The 16,682-nt window shown below is 35.3% G+C and overlaps 1 protein-coding gene across 1 annotated transcript; it reads left to right on the forward strand.

The window, feature by feature from the left end:
* Window positions 1–9,549: 9,549 nt before the first annotated feature.
* DFL_005417 (uncharacterized protein) lies at window positions 9,550–10,103 on the forward strand (the record flags this gene model as incomplete). Its single annotated transcript, XM_067634675.1, has 2 exons — window positions 9,550–9,772; window positions 9,979–10,103. The coding sequence occupies 2 exons, from the start codon at window positions 9,550–9,552 to the stop codon at window positions 10,101–10,103; spliced, it is 348 nt and encodes a 115-aa protein (XP_067489181.1).
* Between the last annotated feature and the right edge of the window lie 6,579 nt (window positions 10,104–16,682).

Here is a 16,682-nt window from a genome sequence, read left to right on the forward strand (position 1 = left end):
CGCTAATAATATTATAACTTCTAAAATAAAAGATCTATCTTGTATCTTCTCAGGTACGCAGCATTCACTACTACTTTTCAGTACATAGAAGCCTATTTCTTTATCGAAAATTAACTATACTATAATAAAACCGTCTTTCTTAAAGATATTACTTTAAGGCGTAAAATATACGCCTATTCCTCTTTTCTACAGTTTTCTAACAAAATATAGGTTTAGAGCTATTTAAGGCGCGTATAATATATCATATACCTTTAAGATAGTAATATTAGTTTCTATAATAAGAGTTCTATATCCCTAAGTAAGTATAATTAAATCATCTTCTAACCTTATCTTTCTCTTTATATCGAAAGAAATATAAGTTTTAAGTATAAATAAATCGTAATCCTTACAGATTCAATCACTTGCGTTTAAGTTTATATACCATAATTCTTTAGAAGCACCTTTACAGGTATTTTTTTTGATATTAACTCTATATACCATTATTACGTTACAAAGTTTAGAAATTATAAGATAAAAAGAAACGTTCTTCTTAATTCTTTAATTTAAAAGTCTAAGTTCTAAATGCTTAACAAAATAACGTTTTTTTAAATAACTTATACCTCCACAAGTGCTACATAGAGGATAGGTTATCTTATTTTTCTTCTAAAGAATTATACCCCCAGTACTAGAGCTAAAACTTGCGTTTTCTTTAGTATTAAAGCAAACTTTTTTCTTTATACTACCTTCCTTAATTCTATTATTTTAATTAACTATGCATTTAAACTTCCGTTTATTTTTCTTATATATTATTAAACCGATAGCATCCATAGCTAATAACGGCGTAGACGTAGAAGGGGCTTAAAGTTTAGCATCCTTCTTTTCTGACTTTTCATATTTACAGGTATTACGTCCATAATAAAATAAGATTATTTATTTAAAAATATAATCTCTTAAACGTTCGATTATATATATCGTTTTATTAGTAGCATTCATCGTATAAAACTACATAATCGTATAGATGTTGAGATGTTAATCTCTAATTTCGTCTAATGCCCCTTTAGCAATATTAATGAGACTTGATTATAAGAAGGTAGAAGGTAAGATATCGCTTCTTTCCTTTTATATCTGTATAACTACTTCGAAATAATGTGAAATAATTATATGTATATTATATTTCTCCAGCTATATAGTAAGGGAGAAAAGACGATTTTTAAGTATATTTATAGCGCTTTCGATATTAGATTTGTACTTTTCCTTAAGTAGATCTATCATAGCTTTAGGTGATAAGCTGGTAAGGATATTATATATATCGTTATAAATCAATTCTTATATAATATTGTTAGTGAATAACTTAGTTACTTTATACTTATTTAACAGTTTAACGTTTATAATATCTATTATTTTAGTAATAGACGGGGAGGCCCTAGCTTATTCCCTAGCATCTTATAAGGATCTTAAGATACTAACTGGTAGCGTTATAGAGGTATCGATAATAAACTTTAATAACTTATAGCTATACTTTATATGCGATTTTAGCACCTACTTAATTTTATCGAGCCAGACCTGGTAGTTACGGCTATTTGCAGCTAAAATAAATCTGCTTAGGAAGGTAACAGATGTAGATATTGCATTCTAAAAGGTATATTATACAACGTTATATCGGAAGTTTAAAAAGCGGAATAATCTTTGCGATTTTTAGATTACGATCAATAAAAGTCTACAGATACTACAGTAAAGTATAAAAATAGCTAAAATACGTTATACTTAGTTAGTAGATACTCTTCCTAGAATCAAGAAGTTATGCTAATAACGTATTAATAGTTCTACAGCTCGTAAATACGCTGGAAAGTATGTAGGTCTATATATATATGATTGATGATCGATCGTCTAGATCTCAATACATCGTAGATCCGCCTGTATTTATAGAGCGGTACGTATAGACCCGGCACTACGCCTTATACGGTATATCGCAACAATACTACGATTACTTAATCCTCTAAGGTCAGATACTTATAGCACGTAAAGACTATTAAAGTTACTGTTTTTATAATCGCAGAAAATGCCTTAATTAACCTCGATCTATTATAATCTTATGATAAAGTTATAGCTAATAAAAAAAAAAAAGACTAGCTAACTGTAATTTAAAAAGAAATAGAATCGCTTATCGATAATAAAATATAGACTGCGCTTTCAGAGATACCGTACGGTATTAAATTAATAAATACGCGCTAAGTCTTTACTAGAAAGCGTACAGATTCGGGAATATTATATAAAGCTAGATTGATAGTAAAAGGCTACGAACAGCGCTATAGCATTTATTATATAGAAACGTATGCGCTAGTTATTAACTTACGTATCGTACGAGCCTTACTAGTGATTGCTGCGATTCTAGATTTAGAAGTTTATTAGCTGAATATTAAAATAACGTTTCTAAATACTTCTCTACCTTTATAAAAGAGAACATCTATCGCTTTACCGGCAAATTATAAAGCGTTAACTGGAGTTATAGCACTACTTCTGCTAAAGTTATTATATGGCCTGAAATAGGCTCTATACCTATAAAACGAAGACTTGAATAATACGCTTACAGGCGAAGAGTTTTCATACAAAATGATAAAAAGCGAAGTAGATGAATGCTTGTACTTTTGCAAAAGCATAATTATAATTATATACGTTAATAACTTCCTAATCTTCTTAAAAGATATAACTATAATACAGCAGACGAAAGCGTATCTGATGAAAATGTACGAAATCAAAAATATAAATGAAACTAAACGGTTTTTAAGTCTATAAATACGAAAAAATCGTACTTCTAGAACGTTATAAATAGATTAAAAAAATACTGTAAAAACATTTTAAATCGTTTTAGCATGCTTAATAGCAAGTTAAAATAGACTTCTATAGATTCTAGCGTACAATTATCGAAGGATACTTTCTAACCCGTACTTAACGAAGAAAATCACGAAATCTATCAAAGTATAATTACATCAGGAAAAAAACATGTTTCCATCCTGCCATTTTAGCAGGGGAGTTTCCATCGCGCTCCATCCTGTGCCATCTCAATATTTTTAAGCTATATAATTGGTTTAAAATTCGCTTATTTTTGTTGTGGTTTTTCTTGAACCAATCACATAGCAGAAAAAACCGCGATGGAAACCCCCCTGTTAGGATGGCAGGATGGAAACATGTTTTTTTCCTGATGTAGCTCGTTAAATTACGTTATACAAAATAGCCGACCTAACTTAGTATATACGATTATAAAATTAGGGCAGTATGCCCATACGCCTACGAAGAAATATTAGAAAGTAGTAATATAGACTTACTAGTACCTGTCTACCACTTATAAGCAGTTACTCTATTATAATAGTAAAATAGTCGATGAGAAGGATCTACTTCTACTACTAGAAAAATATAGTAATTTAAATTAGATATAAACCTATAGACTAAAAGATATTACACGAAAGTTAACGTCTAGCTACGTATACTTACTAAAAAATAGCATTATTTTATAAAGTAATAAACTGCAATCGGTTATTACGAAATCCTTAACTAAAGCAGAAGTAATAGCTTCTAATTATATAGAAACTAAAGGAATTTAACTTTAAAAGCTATTATTCTCAATCCTTAAATCGCTTTAATCGTAGATAACGCTCTTTTTACCCCTTATAGTTCTGTATATAGACAATACTGTCGTTATAACCATAAACACAACAGATAACAATCAACAGAAGACAAAACATTATAATCTGTAATACTTCTAAATTAAAGAAAAGATAAGAAATAACATCTTTAAATTAGAGCATCGTAGCTCTAAGAAGTTATTAACAGATACGTTAACTAAGTCCCTATCGACTAACTCATACAATTATTATTTTACGCACATAAGCTTACTCGATTAAAAGAATAAGAATATTATTTTGCTTTATATTACATAAAATCTCAAATAAAACGAATAGCCGCGCAGAATAAACGAACGAAGAATAAGGCCCTTAAAACACTAAAACGGAAAGACTACGCCTCTAACGGCAGCGTCTTTCGCTTATATATAATTTTACATCTTAAATTTATTTTAAATTAGCTGACGTACCGTTTAGAAATTAAAGCTATAATCTACGTATTCGCACGGTCGTATAAATAGGTCAATTCCGCTATTACATTTTGTAAAGTAGGCAGAGGAGCTATACCGCCCAGAATACCTTGTATCGCGTCAATCACAACGATAACCTGAACATAAATAACACTTTTATTTATTGCTCTTTTAGCGTTACTAGTTCTACTAGCTCTATTATCTGCACCTCCTCTGTGCGCTGCTAGAGCCGCATTAGCAGCTGCTAGTACTATATTAAAAGCAGTTAAGGCTGTATTAGCTATAATTAAAGCTACGTTAACTACAGCCAGCTAGTTCTGTAAATCCCGTACGTCTAGGTTAGCAGAAAGGTAAATAAGCTGGAGCATAAACGTGCCGTCTGCTAATATTAACTTTTATATCGCTTTAGCGATAATATAGTCATTTAATAACGGTAGAGGGCTACTAAGAGCTACGCCATAAAGGGTATTTAGCGTATTAGTACTATATTTATACGCTTATAGAGTTATAGTCTGATATATAATAGAATCTCCGAAAACGATTATAAGCGCTAACAGATTATAAATAATAAAACTATATCTCAACTTAAAAGCGCGAAAAACTTTAACACTCCGTGCTTAATATAAATTAGCATCTACTTCTTAAATGTATAAAATTATAGAACTTACACTACGTGTATAAAGAGTTTACCTTTATATAAAAACTATACTTATTATTACGCGTATTTAGAAATATAATACACAGATAATCGTTATCGAAGTACTGCTGATAAAATACAGTATAAATACATCAGGAAAAAAACACATTTCCTTAATTCCATCAGATGAAAGCCCTTTTATCTGATGGAACACTTTTCCATCGCGCTCCATCGCGCTCCATCGCGCTCCATCGCGGTCTATCTTAGTCTATCGCGCTCCATCCTAATAGGGCCACCCGGTACTTTAATAAAACTGATATGGGCCTATATAAACCCCCTATTTAAACTTTAAAATAATATTCCTCTTCTTTAATATCAGATCCATTATCAATATCGATATCTGAATCTATATTTTTATCGTTATAAGAATAAATCTCATTCCAGGTATTGAGATCGATGTGGGTATTGAGAAGATATGAACCGGTCCCATAGGAGATTAAATGGGCCAAACCCAAAATAGCTCGAATTAAAATAATATTTCGATAAGATTAATGGTTTTCTTTTTTATAATCCACTAAAGGATGTTCGGTGAGGCGAACGAAATTATAAGGGCTCTGTATAGTTCCCCTAGCGTATGGCTTGAGCTCAGTAACAAAAGCTAGTTGAAAGGTCTTATTACTAATTGCATTATAGACAATTAATAACAATTCCAGCTTAGCTACTACTTTTCCTTTTAGATCTCTATATTGACTCGTACGAGACTTCTGGAAGATGATGAAGTCCTTTCGAGGACCTTTCTTTTGCTAGTTTAAATTAGTTCGAATAACATGATTAATAAAAATATTTTTATGCTGAAAGTCCTCAATCGGAACCGCGAGGGTCTTGTATACTTGCGCTCTAAAGTCTGCTAAGGATAAAGGATGAAAGTCTAATCAAAGAAATGTCTAAGAGGCCGGTAAGGTTCTCAAATAGGCATATAACGCCCAGTTGAGGTCCGATACAGCGTATTCACGCTTAATCTAATCTATTGTAACCCATTTACTCCTATTTTCTAAAGATTTTAAGACTACTTTAGATTGCAATTGAGTTGAATTTGCAACTTCAATTAATAGCGTACTATATGGTTCCGCACGAGCCTTTACAGGGCCGACTAAGACTAAATCAGCGTAATTAGAAATATTAGAAAATAAATATCAATAAACATACCATCAATTCCTAGTCTATTCTTGCAGTACTATTCACGCCGCTTTTTAGCCGGTAACGAATCTGAATAGACCTCCTTAAACCCATTAATCTTCTCCTTTTCTTTTACTAATTATTCGAGATTAAGAAATCGCATTTTAAATTGATGTTTTCGATATCTGTGTTCTATTATTTGAGCGTATGCATCTCTGTGATTAGATTAAGCCCATCCCTCTTTGAGCTGTTCGACATGCGAGGCCTTTCCTACTTCTGTTGACCAAGCATTTAATTGACTAAATTTTTTGATAGAATTAGTAAAATGGGTTATTAAATGCATTTTAATAAAATTAAAATGTCCTATAGCTATTAGCCCCGGTTAATTCCCAGAAAACCCTGATCAGGAGAAGAAGAAGGCTGAAGACACTTCTAAGTAAGCTTACTATTTTCAAAAACCTTTAAGGAGTCTTCACTACTTTCACCTAGAGCTTCATCACTGGATACCGCTCCTACTATGCCTGTAGCTGCCTGCTATAGTCTCGTTCGGGCCCCCCGAAATTCTCTGAAGACATTTTTCCCATTATGAAAGCTTTGCAACTAATTTTGCATATCTATAAAAATTTGTTCAGTATATAAAAGATAAGTTGCATATAAAACAAAACTTATTAAAGCATTCACACAGTTTATCGCCTAGGCGAAAACAGGCCTCTCAAGGCTCGATAGATTCCTCAAAGCGCTCGCTAAAGTCGCAACAAGAATCTTAACAACCGATCTCATTTCTTTTCCTTACCACTAGGAGACCTGTGTATAGCCTCTGCGGAACGGTTGGAATCCGGGATAGGCTGGTGCAGAAGCCCAGCACTGATTAAAGAATTGTAATTTTTTATGTTTTTTTAAAAATTTGATTATCCATTCCATAAGATGTTTTATCATCCCTAAGTAAATGCAGTATAAGAGATCCGGCTTATATAGGTCCGCTACAGTAATTCCCAGATCCAAGAAGGCCCCCGCCGAACCTATCACTCTCTTCAAACGTAATTGGGCTTTTCCAATCTCATCACCATCATCTAATCGTTCAGAATAAGAGTTATAGTCCCGTACAGGATATCCCAGGCCCTGATCGAAATCTTGGAGAGCCGTAGTCGGTACCGTACAGATAGGGCAGGCTTTAGGAATAATACTAAGAAGATTAATATATTCCATATGATCTGCTAACCATCCACATAAACGAAAATGACATATTCGCTGATATCCATCTCCGCATCCCATAAGTAAGCCCGTAGGGTACATATTCAGAGGTTCCAAGATTTGACTTATAAGATTCTGTATTTTTGAATCAATTAATCGCTTCTCCGACGGCCGCAACGGGCCCTTCTTGGGCGGTATCGGTAGCAAAGCGAACAACATCCAGGCGTTCTTAAAAGGCTGATTTCGATATTTCGAGTTGATATTACCAATTGAAAGATAGATTAGCCAGGCCTTTTTGTCACCAGAGAAATTAGTAAGATAGGTCGTGTCAAAAGCACAGAGGATCGATACAAGGCTATAATCGGACGGTAAAGATTCCTGCTGGCTATACCACCAATCTGCTGTCCATAGTTCTGTATATTGTCTTTCTCCAGATTCACTATAGACTTTTTCAGGTATGAAGTGCATCTCCTGCGCGTATGAACGTTGCCGCAAAAGATACGCGATAACTTCTATAGGATCTCAATAAAAATATTTCGATCCTAGATGGCCTTCAATTTCAAAATCAAATACATCTTGTTTGAATGAATTTATTCCAAGACTTTCATCCATTTCCTGAATCATTTGACGGAGGCTATAAGCAGACTCGAATGACTTTACATCGACACTTCTAGCGCCTGAACCTATCCCGTAATTAAAATACCGATTAATTACCGTTTGAGAAATATCTTCTTCGATAAACCATTTTACCAATTTAAAATTCTCTAAGTTAGTAAAAGGGAACCATGGATTATTTTTCATCTGAGCGATTATCGGATCTAAGAAGGCACCGAATGGGGCTCCTGCATCCTTAACCAGAAGAGACAGCCTAGGAACAAAAGATTCTAGTTAATTAGATTATCGAGTACTTAAATCTTCTAATATTTCGTCATTTCGCACAAGAGGGCTCTCCGAGGTCGCTTCCGAGTAATCCAGGTCTTCCTCAGCACTATTCGCGTCTACTAACGGTATTTCTTGAAAGATAATAGTCTGATTTACCCCGCTTTCTAATAATATAGAAATAAAGGATTGATGTTCTGTTTCAATGTGTTTTTCATACCATTTAAAAGATCTAAATAGGGCTCGGGGGCAGATACAACACTTAAAGAGGCCGTTAAGAGTCCTAGCCAGTTTCCTAAGGTCTAAAGACATAATATTGCCGATTTATTATAAAAAACGAGTATAACAAGATATGAAGTCTAAAGATTCGGTAATTGCAGGCTAATCATAGATCTTCACCGATCTCAAAATACAACACTACAACACAATTCCCAACATTCATTCCGATCTTTATTTTAGTATATTTATAGGATCTGGAGGAGGCCGATACAGGACCTCAAAAAGTCTAGAAAGAAAATTCCCAAACCTAAGCAAGCTAGCGAGGCCTTCAGATATATTTACTCTATAAATTAATATTTACTTTAACTAGAAAACTAAGTTTTTAATTAGAAGTATAAAGGTAAAGAATACTACGTAAGATCGTTCCGTCGGGCGGGAAGCAGCATAAAAACTTCTACAGCGCTATATAAGCTCCTCCCAAAACCTGAGAATTCAACATAAGCTATCATTTCCATGTTCCACAGTATATAGCTCCAGCAGCCCGTGGCTGTACCCCTGAAGCAATATACAGGATATACATACATAACTAACAGAATTCAGATTTTTTAATTTAATTAAAAGCATAAAGCTAAGAAATACTACATGAGATCGTTCTGTCGGGCGAGAAGCAGCATAAGAGCTTCTACAGCGCTGTATAAGCTCCTCCCAAAACCTAAGGATTCAACATAAGCTATCATTTCCATGTTCCACAGTATATAACTCCAGCAGCCCGTGGCTGTACCCCTGAAGCAATATACAATATATACATGCATAGTTAACAATATTCAGATTTTTTTAATCATGTATGATAAACTGAAGCTTTTTTTTTAAAATACCAAAACTTATTCTGTTAGCCTCACAAATCTCTCTTCCGAAATCATACATCTCCGCACCAAAACTATATCATAACCTGCAAAATCACCTAGATTTTAAACCAAGACCTCAAAATTAAAGCCCCCCCACCTGATTATATAAGATGGCAGACGGAGATTATAGTTCCCGCACAGTCAAGTTCAAGGCCTCCTCGCAACCATAGACAGTTAATCAAATTCGAACCGAACTTTCAATATCTGGGGCCAGCTTTAACCCAGTATAGCTGGCATTACGCAAAAACGTCGAACAGATCCTCAAAAGTCAGACACCGCCTGTCTTCACAAAAACTAAGGCTGATACTGGAATTGTTTAGCCGGCGATTCTTGAAAAAGTTCGTCTTCTTCCTTATTTTGCTCATATTACAAAAGAGCTTAATGACCCCCTTCCCGCCACCATTGACCCAGATAACGACGATGACTATAAAGCAGCTGTACGAGCCCGCGAGACGAAGATTCGCGCCATTGACGAGATGGTAACCGCCTTCGGCAAAAAGCTAAAGTCGAAAGAAAAAGCCAAGATTTTAAAGGCTAGGGCTCCTATTGAGGATGCCATCACTAATAGTGCCGATGCGGACCCTGACGCAGCAATTAAAGCGCTTGATCAGCTTTATCTGGGTCAAAAAGTCCCTAAAAGGGCAAGGAAGAGAGAGTTGGAACTCTCAGTTAACCTAGAACCAAACCAGGAAGAACTTGGTAAGCCTCCCAGAGATCCGTTCAGGCCTTCCTGCCTACTTAGGTTTTTTTCAAAATCCAAAACTAATATAATTTATTTATAGACCGGGCTAAGAAACGGGTCCGAACTATTTACAACCCTCCGAGGTTAGTACTAGGCTAGTTAGTCGAACCAAATACCAATCTTGGTATTTTGGTTGCCGGAAATTTGCTAACTGCTTTAGCAGATTTCCGATATAATACGGCAGACGTCGCCAAGTTCACTAGTTTGCTCAAACAGCCAACTTTGGCTAGTTTGAAATCACTCTTCAACGATCTTCTTCAGGTCGGTGAAGAGCCAAAGTCGGTCTGAAGATTCACGGAGGATAAAACGGTAGAATATAATCTACCAGAAAATGAACCTGTGACAACGGCCACAACAGTTGGTAGAGGGACCAATATAGTTCCTGCTAGTATACATTTGCATACCAATACAGATATTTTAACTTAGTTAATTCGTTGTCAAGATTTAAAGGCCGCATATTTAATTATGGTCCTTCACAGAGCTAGTAGAGCTGATTCACCACCCCCAGCACGTCGACCCTGGCTTAATACCCTAGATTTTATTTGATTGTATTGTATTGAAAGATTGGGTTATTTTTAGACCCTATATATATATTTTATATATTTGGAATGAAAACTGCTCGAGGCCTACATGGCCCAGCTAGGAAAAACTTCAGAACTGCGCTGGTTAGCAGTTCAATCAATCAACATTTCCATATGTGGTATTTTTATAGAATACTAAGCTCGCGATGATAATTTAGTGGTGAGAACATTATTACCCGATTGGGATCTGCACAGCGCTTTGACATCCTACTCAAAAAAGATATCACATATCACATTTCACATATCAAATTAAGATATCTAGCCCCTTTTTCTATTTCTCCCTAAACAATCATCAGGATATTCGTAAAGTTCTATTGTACGTCGATATCGAACCGAGACATCTTTATCATTTTATTAAATCTTCAAAATTTAGTCTCTATCATTAGCCAGTACGTATAGTACCTGAACAAGCCTCTGTCATGCCTAGGAAGCCACAGACTAAAAGTGCTAAAGTTACTAAAAAACAAATTAAGGCCCGGGCAAAAGCGACACATCGGGAATTAGCACCAGCAGTACTACCAGCAACCCATACAGAAACCTCGGAAGTCGACACATCCTCTACAGTAGAAACAGAGAAGTTTTTAGACTTATCTCGGGAAAATTTAATACAATTACTTCTTAAAACACAACAGCCCGTTCTTGTCACTGACCAGGACCAACGGAGTACTGATCTGTCTTCATTCTCTGTTCACCTTTTATATAGGAACTAATTTTTTTTAAAGCTATTTTGAACAATCCGGCAGAGGCGGATACAGAGCCTCCAGCAGAACTAGCAAGCCAGGTAGAGGCAGACACAGAGCCTATAACAAAACCAGCAGAACTAGCAAAACCACAAGAGACTTTAATAGAGTCACCCACAATTCCGACATTTCAACAACATTAATTAGAGAAAAAGACGGGACGTCGTTTGTTAGAAAGGTCAAGTAAGTTAATATTTAAATAATTCTTTTATTTTCATATAGGCCCGTACTAAACTAATATAAGCAGATTCAAACCTAACAACAGCCACCCGAGCAGCATCTAAGGTCTCCAGTATTACACCATCTCAATCCATTTCTCAATCGGGTTGTACGGAACTGCTCGAGACAGCCTCGATCATAAGTCGTTCCCATAAAAACCGAACTAAGGCGACGAACATTCCACCGACATATACCGAATATTTTAATCTTATTTGCATAGATCTCCATGTCTATTGCATTACAAAAAATCCATTCCCGGACACTAGAGAGGTTCGGGATGTCTGGGAGCAGATATTTGCCTCTCGTAGTCTTGCTTCGGCCCCTTTTCTAAAGTCAGTTCAAGTACAAATTAAACAGTTTCTTTTAAGTTTTCGAAGTCATGTAGCAAACGTTGCTCGGAAGATTATCGAATCCAAATATATCCTCCCCTTCTCTATACCAGCTCGAGCAGAACAAGTCAAATATCTTCTAGAAAAAAACAGGTTTCTTTCTAAAAAGGATTTCTAGGATATAAGTCAGCCAAACATTTAAGGCCGCAACAGTTCTGTACTAACCTCAGCAGAAGCCGAGTCCGCCACTATTCTCTTCTCCAGTTATACCCCAAATACTGATTCGATATTTCTATAATACTTCTAATAGTCATTAGGTCAAAAATCCGACGCTATATCGAGAAGTAAATAGTATCACTATCTCCTAAATCGCTACAATTCTGTGAAAGGCTTTAAAAAGACTCGAAACCAGTACTATCGATTCAAGTTGTACTTTGAAATCTTTAAATGGACAACGTAAGTAGAATCCACCTATTCATGGAGATACGAGGCTAACGCAGGGCTACTCTAGACTAATACATAATCTATTTAGAATTCTGGAGAACTCGTCGAGAATTATATCAAACCAATATCATATCGATACTATTAGTACTGATCAAGTAGAAACTAGACGCGTTCGGGGTCTTCAAAGACAAGCACCACGTCGTTAGCATTCCAGAGGATACCCAAGAATCATTAGATATAAAAGATGCTTTAGTTTTATAAATTAAAAAAATATTAAATCAATAAAAAGTGCCGACAACTTACGAGAGGCCCGTACAGATCCAAAGGGTGCCACTGAAGACCCCCAAAAGACCGATGCATCTTCCCCCCTTTCCTTTCATTCTAAACTTGATACCCTTAACTAAATCATTAATTTCTTGTTTATTTAATAATGTTATGGCCCTGTATATATCTTTCCCGTCACGAAACGTGCAGTCTAGTTCTTATGAAATATCCGACTAAAAAGTTTAATGTTTATTGTGATTTTTTCAACCGTATTTTTATTATCTCAAATAATCGTATACAGTGCCTCCGTAGATCCGAACAAGACGCGTCCAATAAAGATTATTTTTAAGATAGAAACCGTTCCTTAGAATGTAAACTATTCCTTAGGATGGAAACCACTCCATCCAATGCAAGCCCTTCTTAGGATAGAACGGGCTCCTTAGAATAGAAAAGGTTCCTTAAGATAGAAAGGGCTCCTTAGGATGGAAAAGGCTTCTTAGGATGGAAGGGCTCCACCCAGAAGGCAGGTTTCCATCCTGCCCATTTTGCCCATCTTGCCTTAGGATGGGCAGGATAGAGCAGGATGGAAATGTATTTTTTTCCTGATGTATATAATACCGAATTAACGAGAATAACGTTCATACGAGCAAGATGACTAGCAATAGCAACAGATATAATAATGCTATAAGGCTGTAAAGGTATAAAATAATATAATAGTAATAATGAAGCTAGGGCTATGAACGAAGCTAGAAATATGAAAGAATAGAAAGTAAATAAGGCGGATAACAGCTAGTTAAGTACTTTTTTTTCTCTAAAATAGCTCCAGATGTCTACACTAATTTTAGAGCCGTACAGCATGGCTCTAAGCTAGGGATGTGGTATGAAATCTAGTAAATTACATAACTATAACAAACGCTTTTATAACTTCAGAGCTACGTACGTTCTAGATCATGATTTTAAAGCCATAAAGATTTCTATATGCAACAGTATGCACGGTGATTTACAACTGTTCGCTGCAAAGTATGAATCTGCATTAATATAATAAGCGCTAGTAAGCGCACAGTCTAATCTAACATTCGTACGGAACAGTTAGTTCTATAGGCCACTATAATAATTATACTATTATAAGACGTTAAAGCGTACCGCTGTAAACGCAACGATTTTATACTCTATAATTAAAAGATTACGCGCCTTTTACAACTAAATAGCTTCATACTACGAACTACACAAGCACTACGATTAGATGAAACTACAACAAATTAAATACAATAAAGCATTAAAGTTACTACAGCTTGTACCGTAGATCCTACTAGATTGTAATTATGCGAAATTACAAAACACATCATAATATAGTGATTCTTACCGTCTACGCCTTATATACGAGCTGAGGTATTACGATATACTGTATAAGGCGTAGTATCAGGTCTATACGTACCGCTCTATAAATACAGGCGGATCTACGATGTGTTAGGATCTAGACGATCGATCATCAATCATACATATACAGACCTACATACTTTCCAGCGTACTTACGAGCTGTAGAACCATTAACAGTTAACAATATTCAAATTTTTTTTAATCATGTATGATAAACTGAAGCTTTTTTTTTAAAATATTAAAATATATTTTGTTAGTTTTACAAATCTCTTTTTCGAAATCATACATCTTTGTACTAAAACTATATCGTAACCTATAAAATTATCTAGATTTTAAACTAAGACCTTAAAATTAAAGCCCCTCCTACCTAATTATATAAGATGGCAGACGAAGATTATAATTCCCGCATAATTAAGTTTAAGGCCTCCTCGCAATTATGAATAATTGATTAAATTCGAACTGAACTTTCAATATCTGAAGCTAGCTTTAACTCAGTATGACTAGCGTTACGTAAAGACGTCGAATAAATCCTCAGAAGTCAAACATCGCCTGTCTTCACAAAAACTAAGGTTAGTACTAGAACTGTTTGGCTGGCGATTCTTGAAAAAGTTCGTCTTCTTCCTTATTTTGCTTATATTACAAAAGAGCTTAATGACCCTCTTCTCGCCACCATTGACCTAGATAACGACGATGACTATAAAGCGACTGTACGAGCTCGCGAGACGAAGATTCGCGCTATTAACGAGATGGTAACCGCTTTCGGTAAAAAGCTAAAGTCGAAAGAAAAAGTCAAGATTTTAAAGGCTAGAGCTTCTATTAAGAATATTATTACTAATAGTGCCGATACGGACCCTGACGCAGCGATTAAAACGCTTGATTAGCTTTATCTGAGTCAAAAAGTCCCTAAAAGGGCAAGAAAAAGAGAGTTAGAACTCTTAGTTAACCTGAAATTAAACTAAAAAAAACTTCATCAGGAAAAAAACATGTTTCCATCCTGCCATCCTAGCAGAGGAGTTTCCATCGCGCTCCATCCTGTGCCATCTCAGTATTTTTAAGCTATATAATTGGTTTAAAATTCGCTTATTTTTGTTGTGGTTTTTCTTGAACCAATCACATAGCAGAAAAAACCGCGATGGAAACCCCCCTGCTAGGATGGGCAGGATGGAAAAATGTTTTTTTCCTGATGTTGGTAAGCTTTTTAAAGATCCGTTCAGGCCTTCTTGCCTACTTAGATTTTTTTTAAAATCTAAAACTAATATAATTTGTTTATAGACCGGGTTAAGAAACGAATTCGAATTGTTTATAATCCTCCGAGATTAGTACTGAGCTAATTAGTCGAATCAAATACTAATCTTGATGTTTTAGTTACCGAAAATTCGTCAACTGCTTTAATAGATTTCCGATATAATACGGCAGACGTCGTTAAGTTTACTAGTTTACTCAAACAACTAACTTTAGCTAGTTTGAAATTATTCTTCAACGATCTCCTTCAGGTCGGTGAAGAGCTAAAGTCAATCTAGAAGTTCACGAAAAATAGAAAAGTAGAATATAATCTACTAGAAAATAAATCTATGACAACGACCACAATAATTGATGAAGAGACTAATGTAGTTTCTGTTAATATGTATTTGCGTATTAATGTAGTTTCTGCTGATATGCATTTGCGTATTAATGCAGATATTTTGACTTGATTGATTCGTTGTCAAGATTTAAAGATCGTATATTTGATTATAGTTTTTTATAGAGCTAGTGGAGTTGATTTACTATCCCTAGCGCGTCGACTCTGATTTAATGCCCTAGATTTTATTTAATTATATTATATTGAAAGATTAGGTTATTTTTAAACCCTATATATATATTTTATATATTTAGAATGAAAACTACTCGAAACTTACATAACCTAGCTAAAAAAAACTTCAGAACTGCGCTAATTAGTAGTTCGATCAATCAACATTTCCGTATATAATGTTTTTGTGAAATACTAAACTCGTAATAATAGTTTAATAATAAAAATATTATTACTCGATTAAGATCTGCACAGCGCTTTAGCATTTTACTTAAAAAAATATTACATATCATATTTGTCAGGAGACGCTCTCCTAGACGTTCGCCCTAGGCCTACGGAGGTGGTGTCAGGAGACAGTCGTCCTAGACCCACGGAGTGTGGTGTCAGGAAACCGTGATGTTCGTCCAAAGTGGTATCATAAGAGCATGATATCCGAAATACCACACGACAACGCACGACAAACCACGGCTGCCTTCGGCAGGCCTCGAGCCAGATGGATAAGACCACTGTGGTGTGATCTCGGAAGGACATCCTCCGAACGTCCTTCCTCATGTATATAGAATGTGTATATATAGCCACCCTTCAGTGACGACTCGAATCGGCACTGGATAATCTAAGTAACATTCTAAGCACCAAGTTGACCTTACCACCTAAGATACATCGCATCACGCTTCGAGCACCCTCGACAGGCTTCGACAATCGCTAGGAGTTCTTGGTCGAACACGGGGTAATTCTTCTCTGCCGGTATCATTTTCCTACTGTAAAAGGAAACCGGGTACCATCGACCGTCCTCATACTTCTGCGAGAGACAAGCTCCCACTCCTACACCTAAAGCGTCGGTCTCTATACAGGTTAGTAAGTCGAATCAGTAGTACTTAAGTACCTCTTCTAACCTGCGAGTAAATATCTTCTTAAGCCAAATAAAGGCGTCTCGTGCCTTATCATTTTTGTCCCAATCCTATTTCTATTTTTTTTAGTAAAATTCGATAGTAGGGCGGAAATCGTATTATATCGAAAAATAAATCTTCAATAAAAGTTCATAAATCCTAAGAATTGTTAAAGCAATTTAACTTCTATCAAAACCGCTTAATTAATAACGGTATTAACTTTCTCTTTTTCCATCGATA

Source organism: Arthrobotrys flagrans, assembly GCF_004000055.1.
Source record: "Arthrobotrys flagrans strain CBS H-5679 chromosome Unknown unitig_9, whole genome shotgun sequence".
In the NCBI taxonomy this organism is placed as follows: Eukaryota; Fungi; Ascomycota; class Orbiliomycetes; order Orbiliales; family Orbiliaceae; genus Arthrobotrys; species Arthrobotrys flagrans.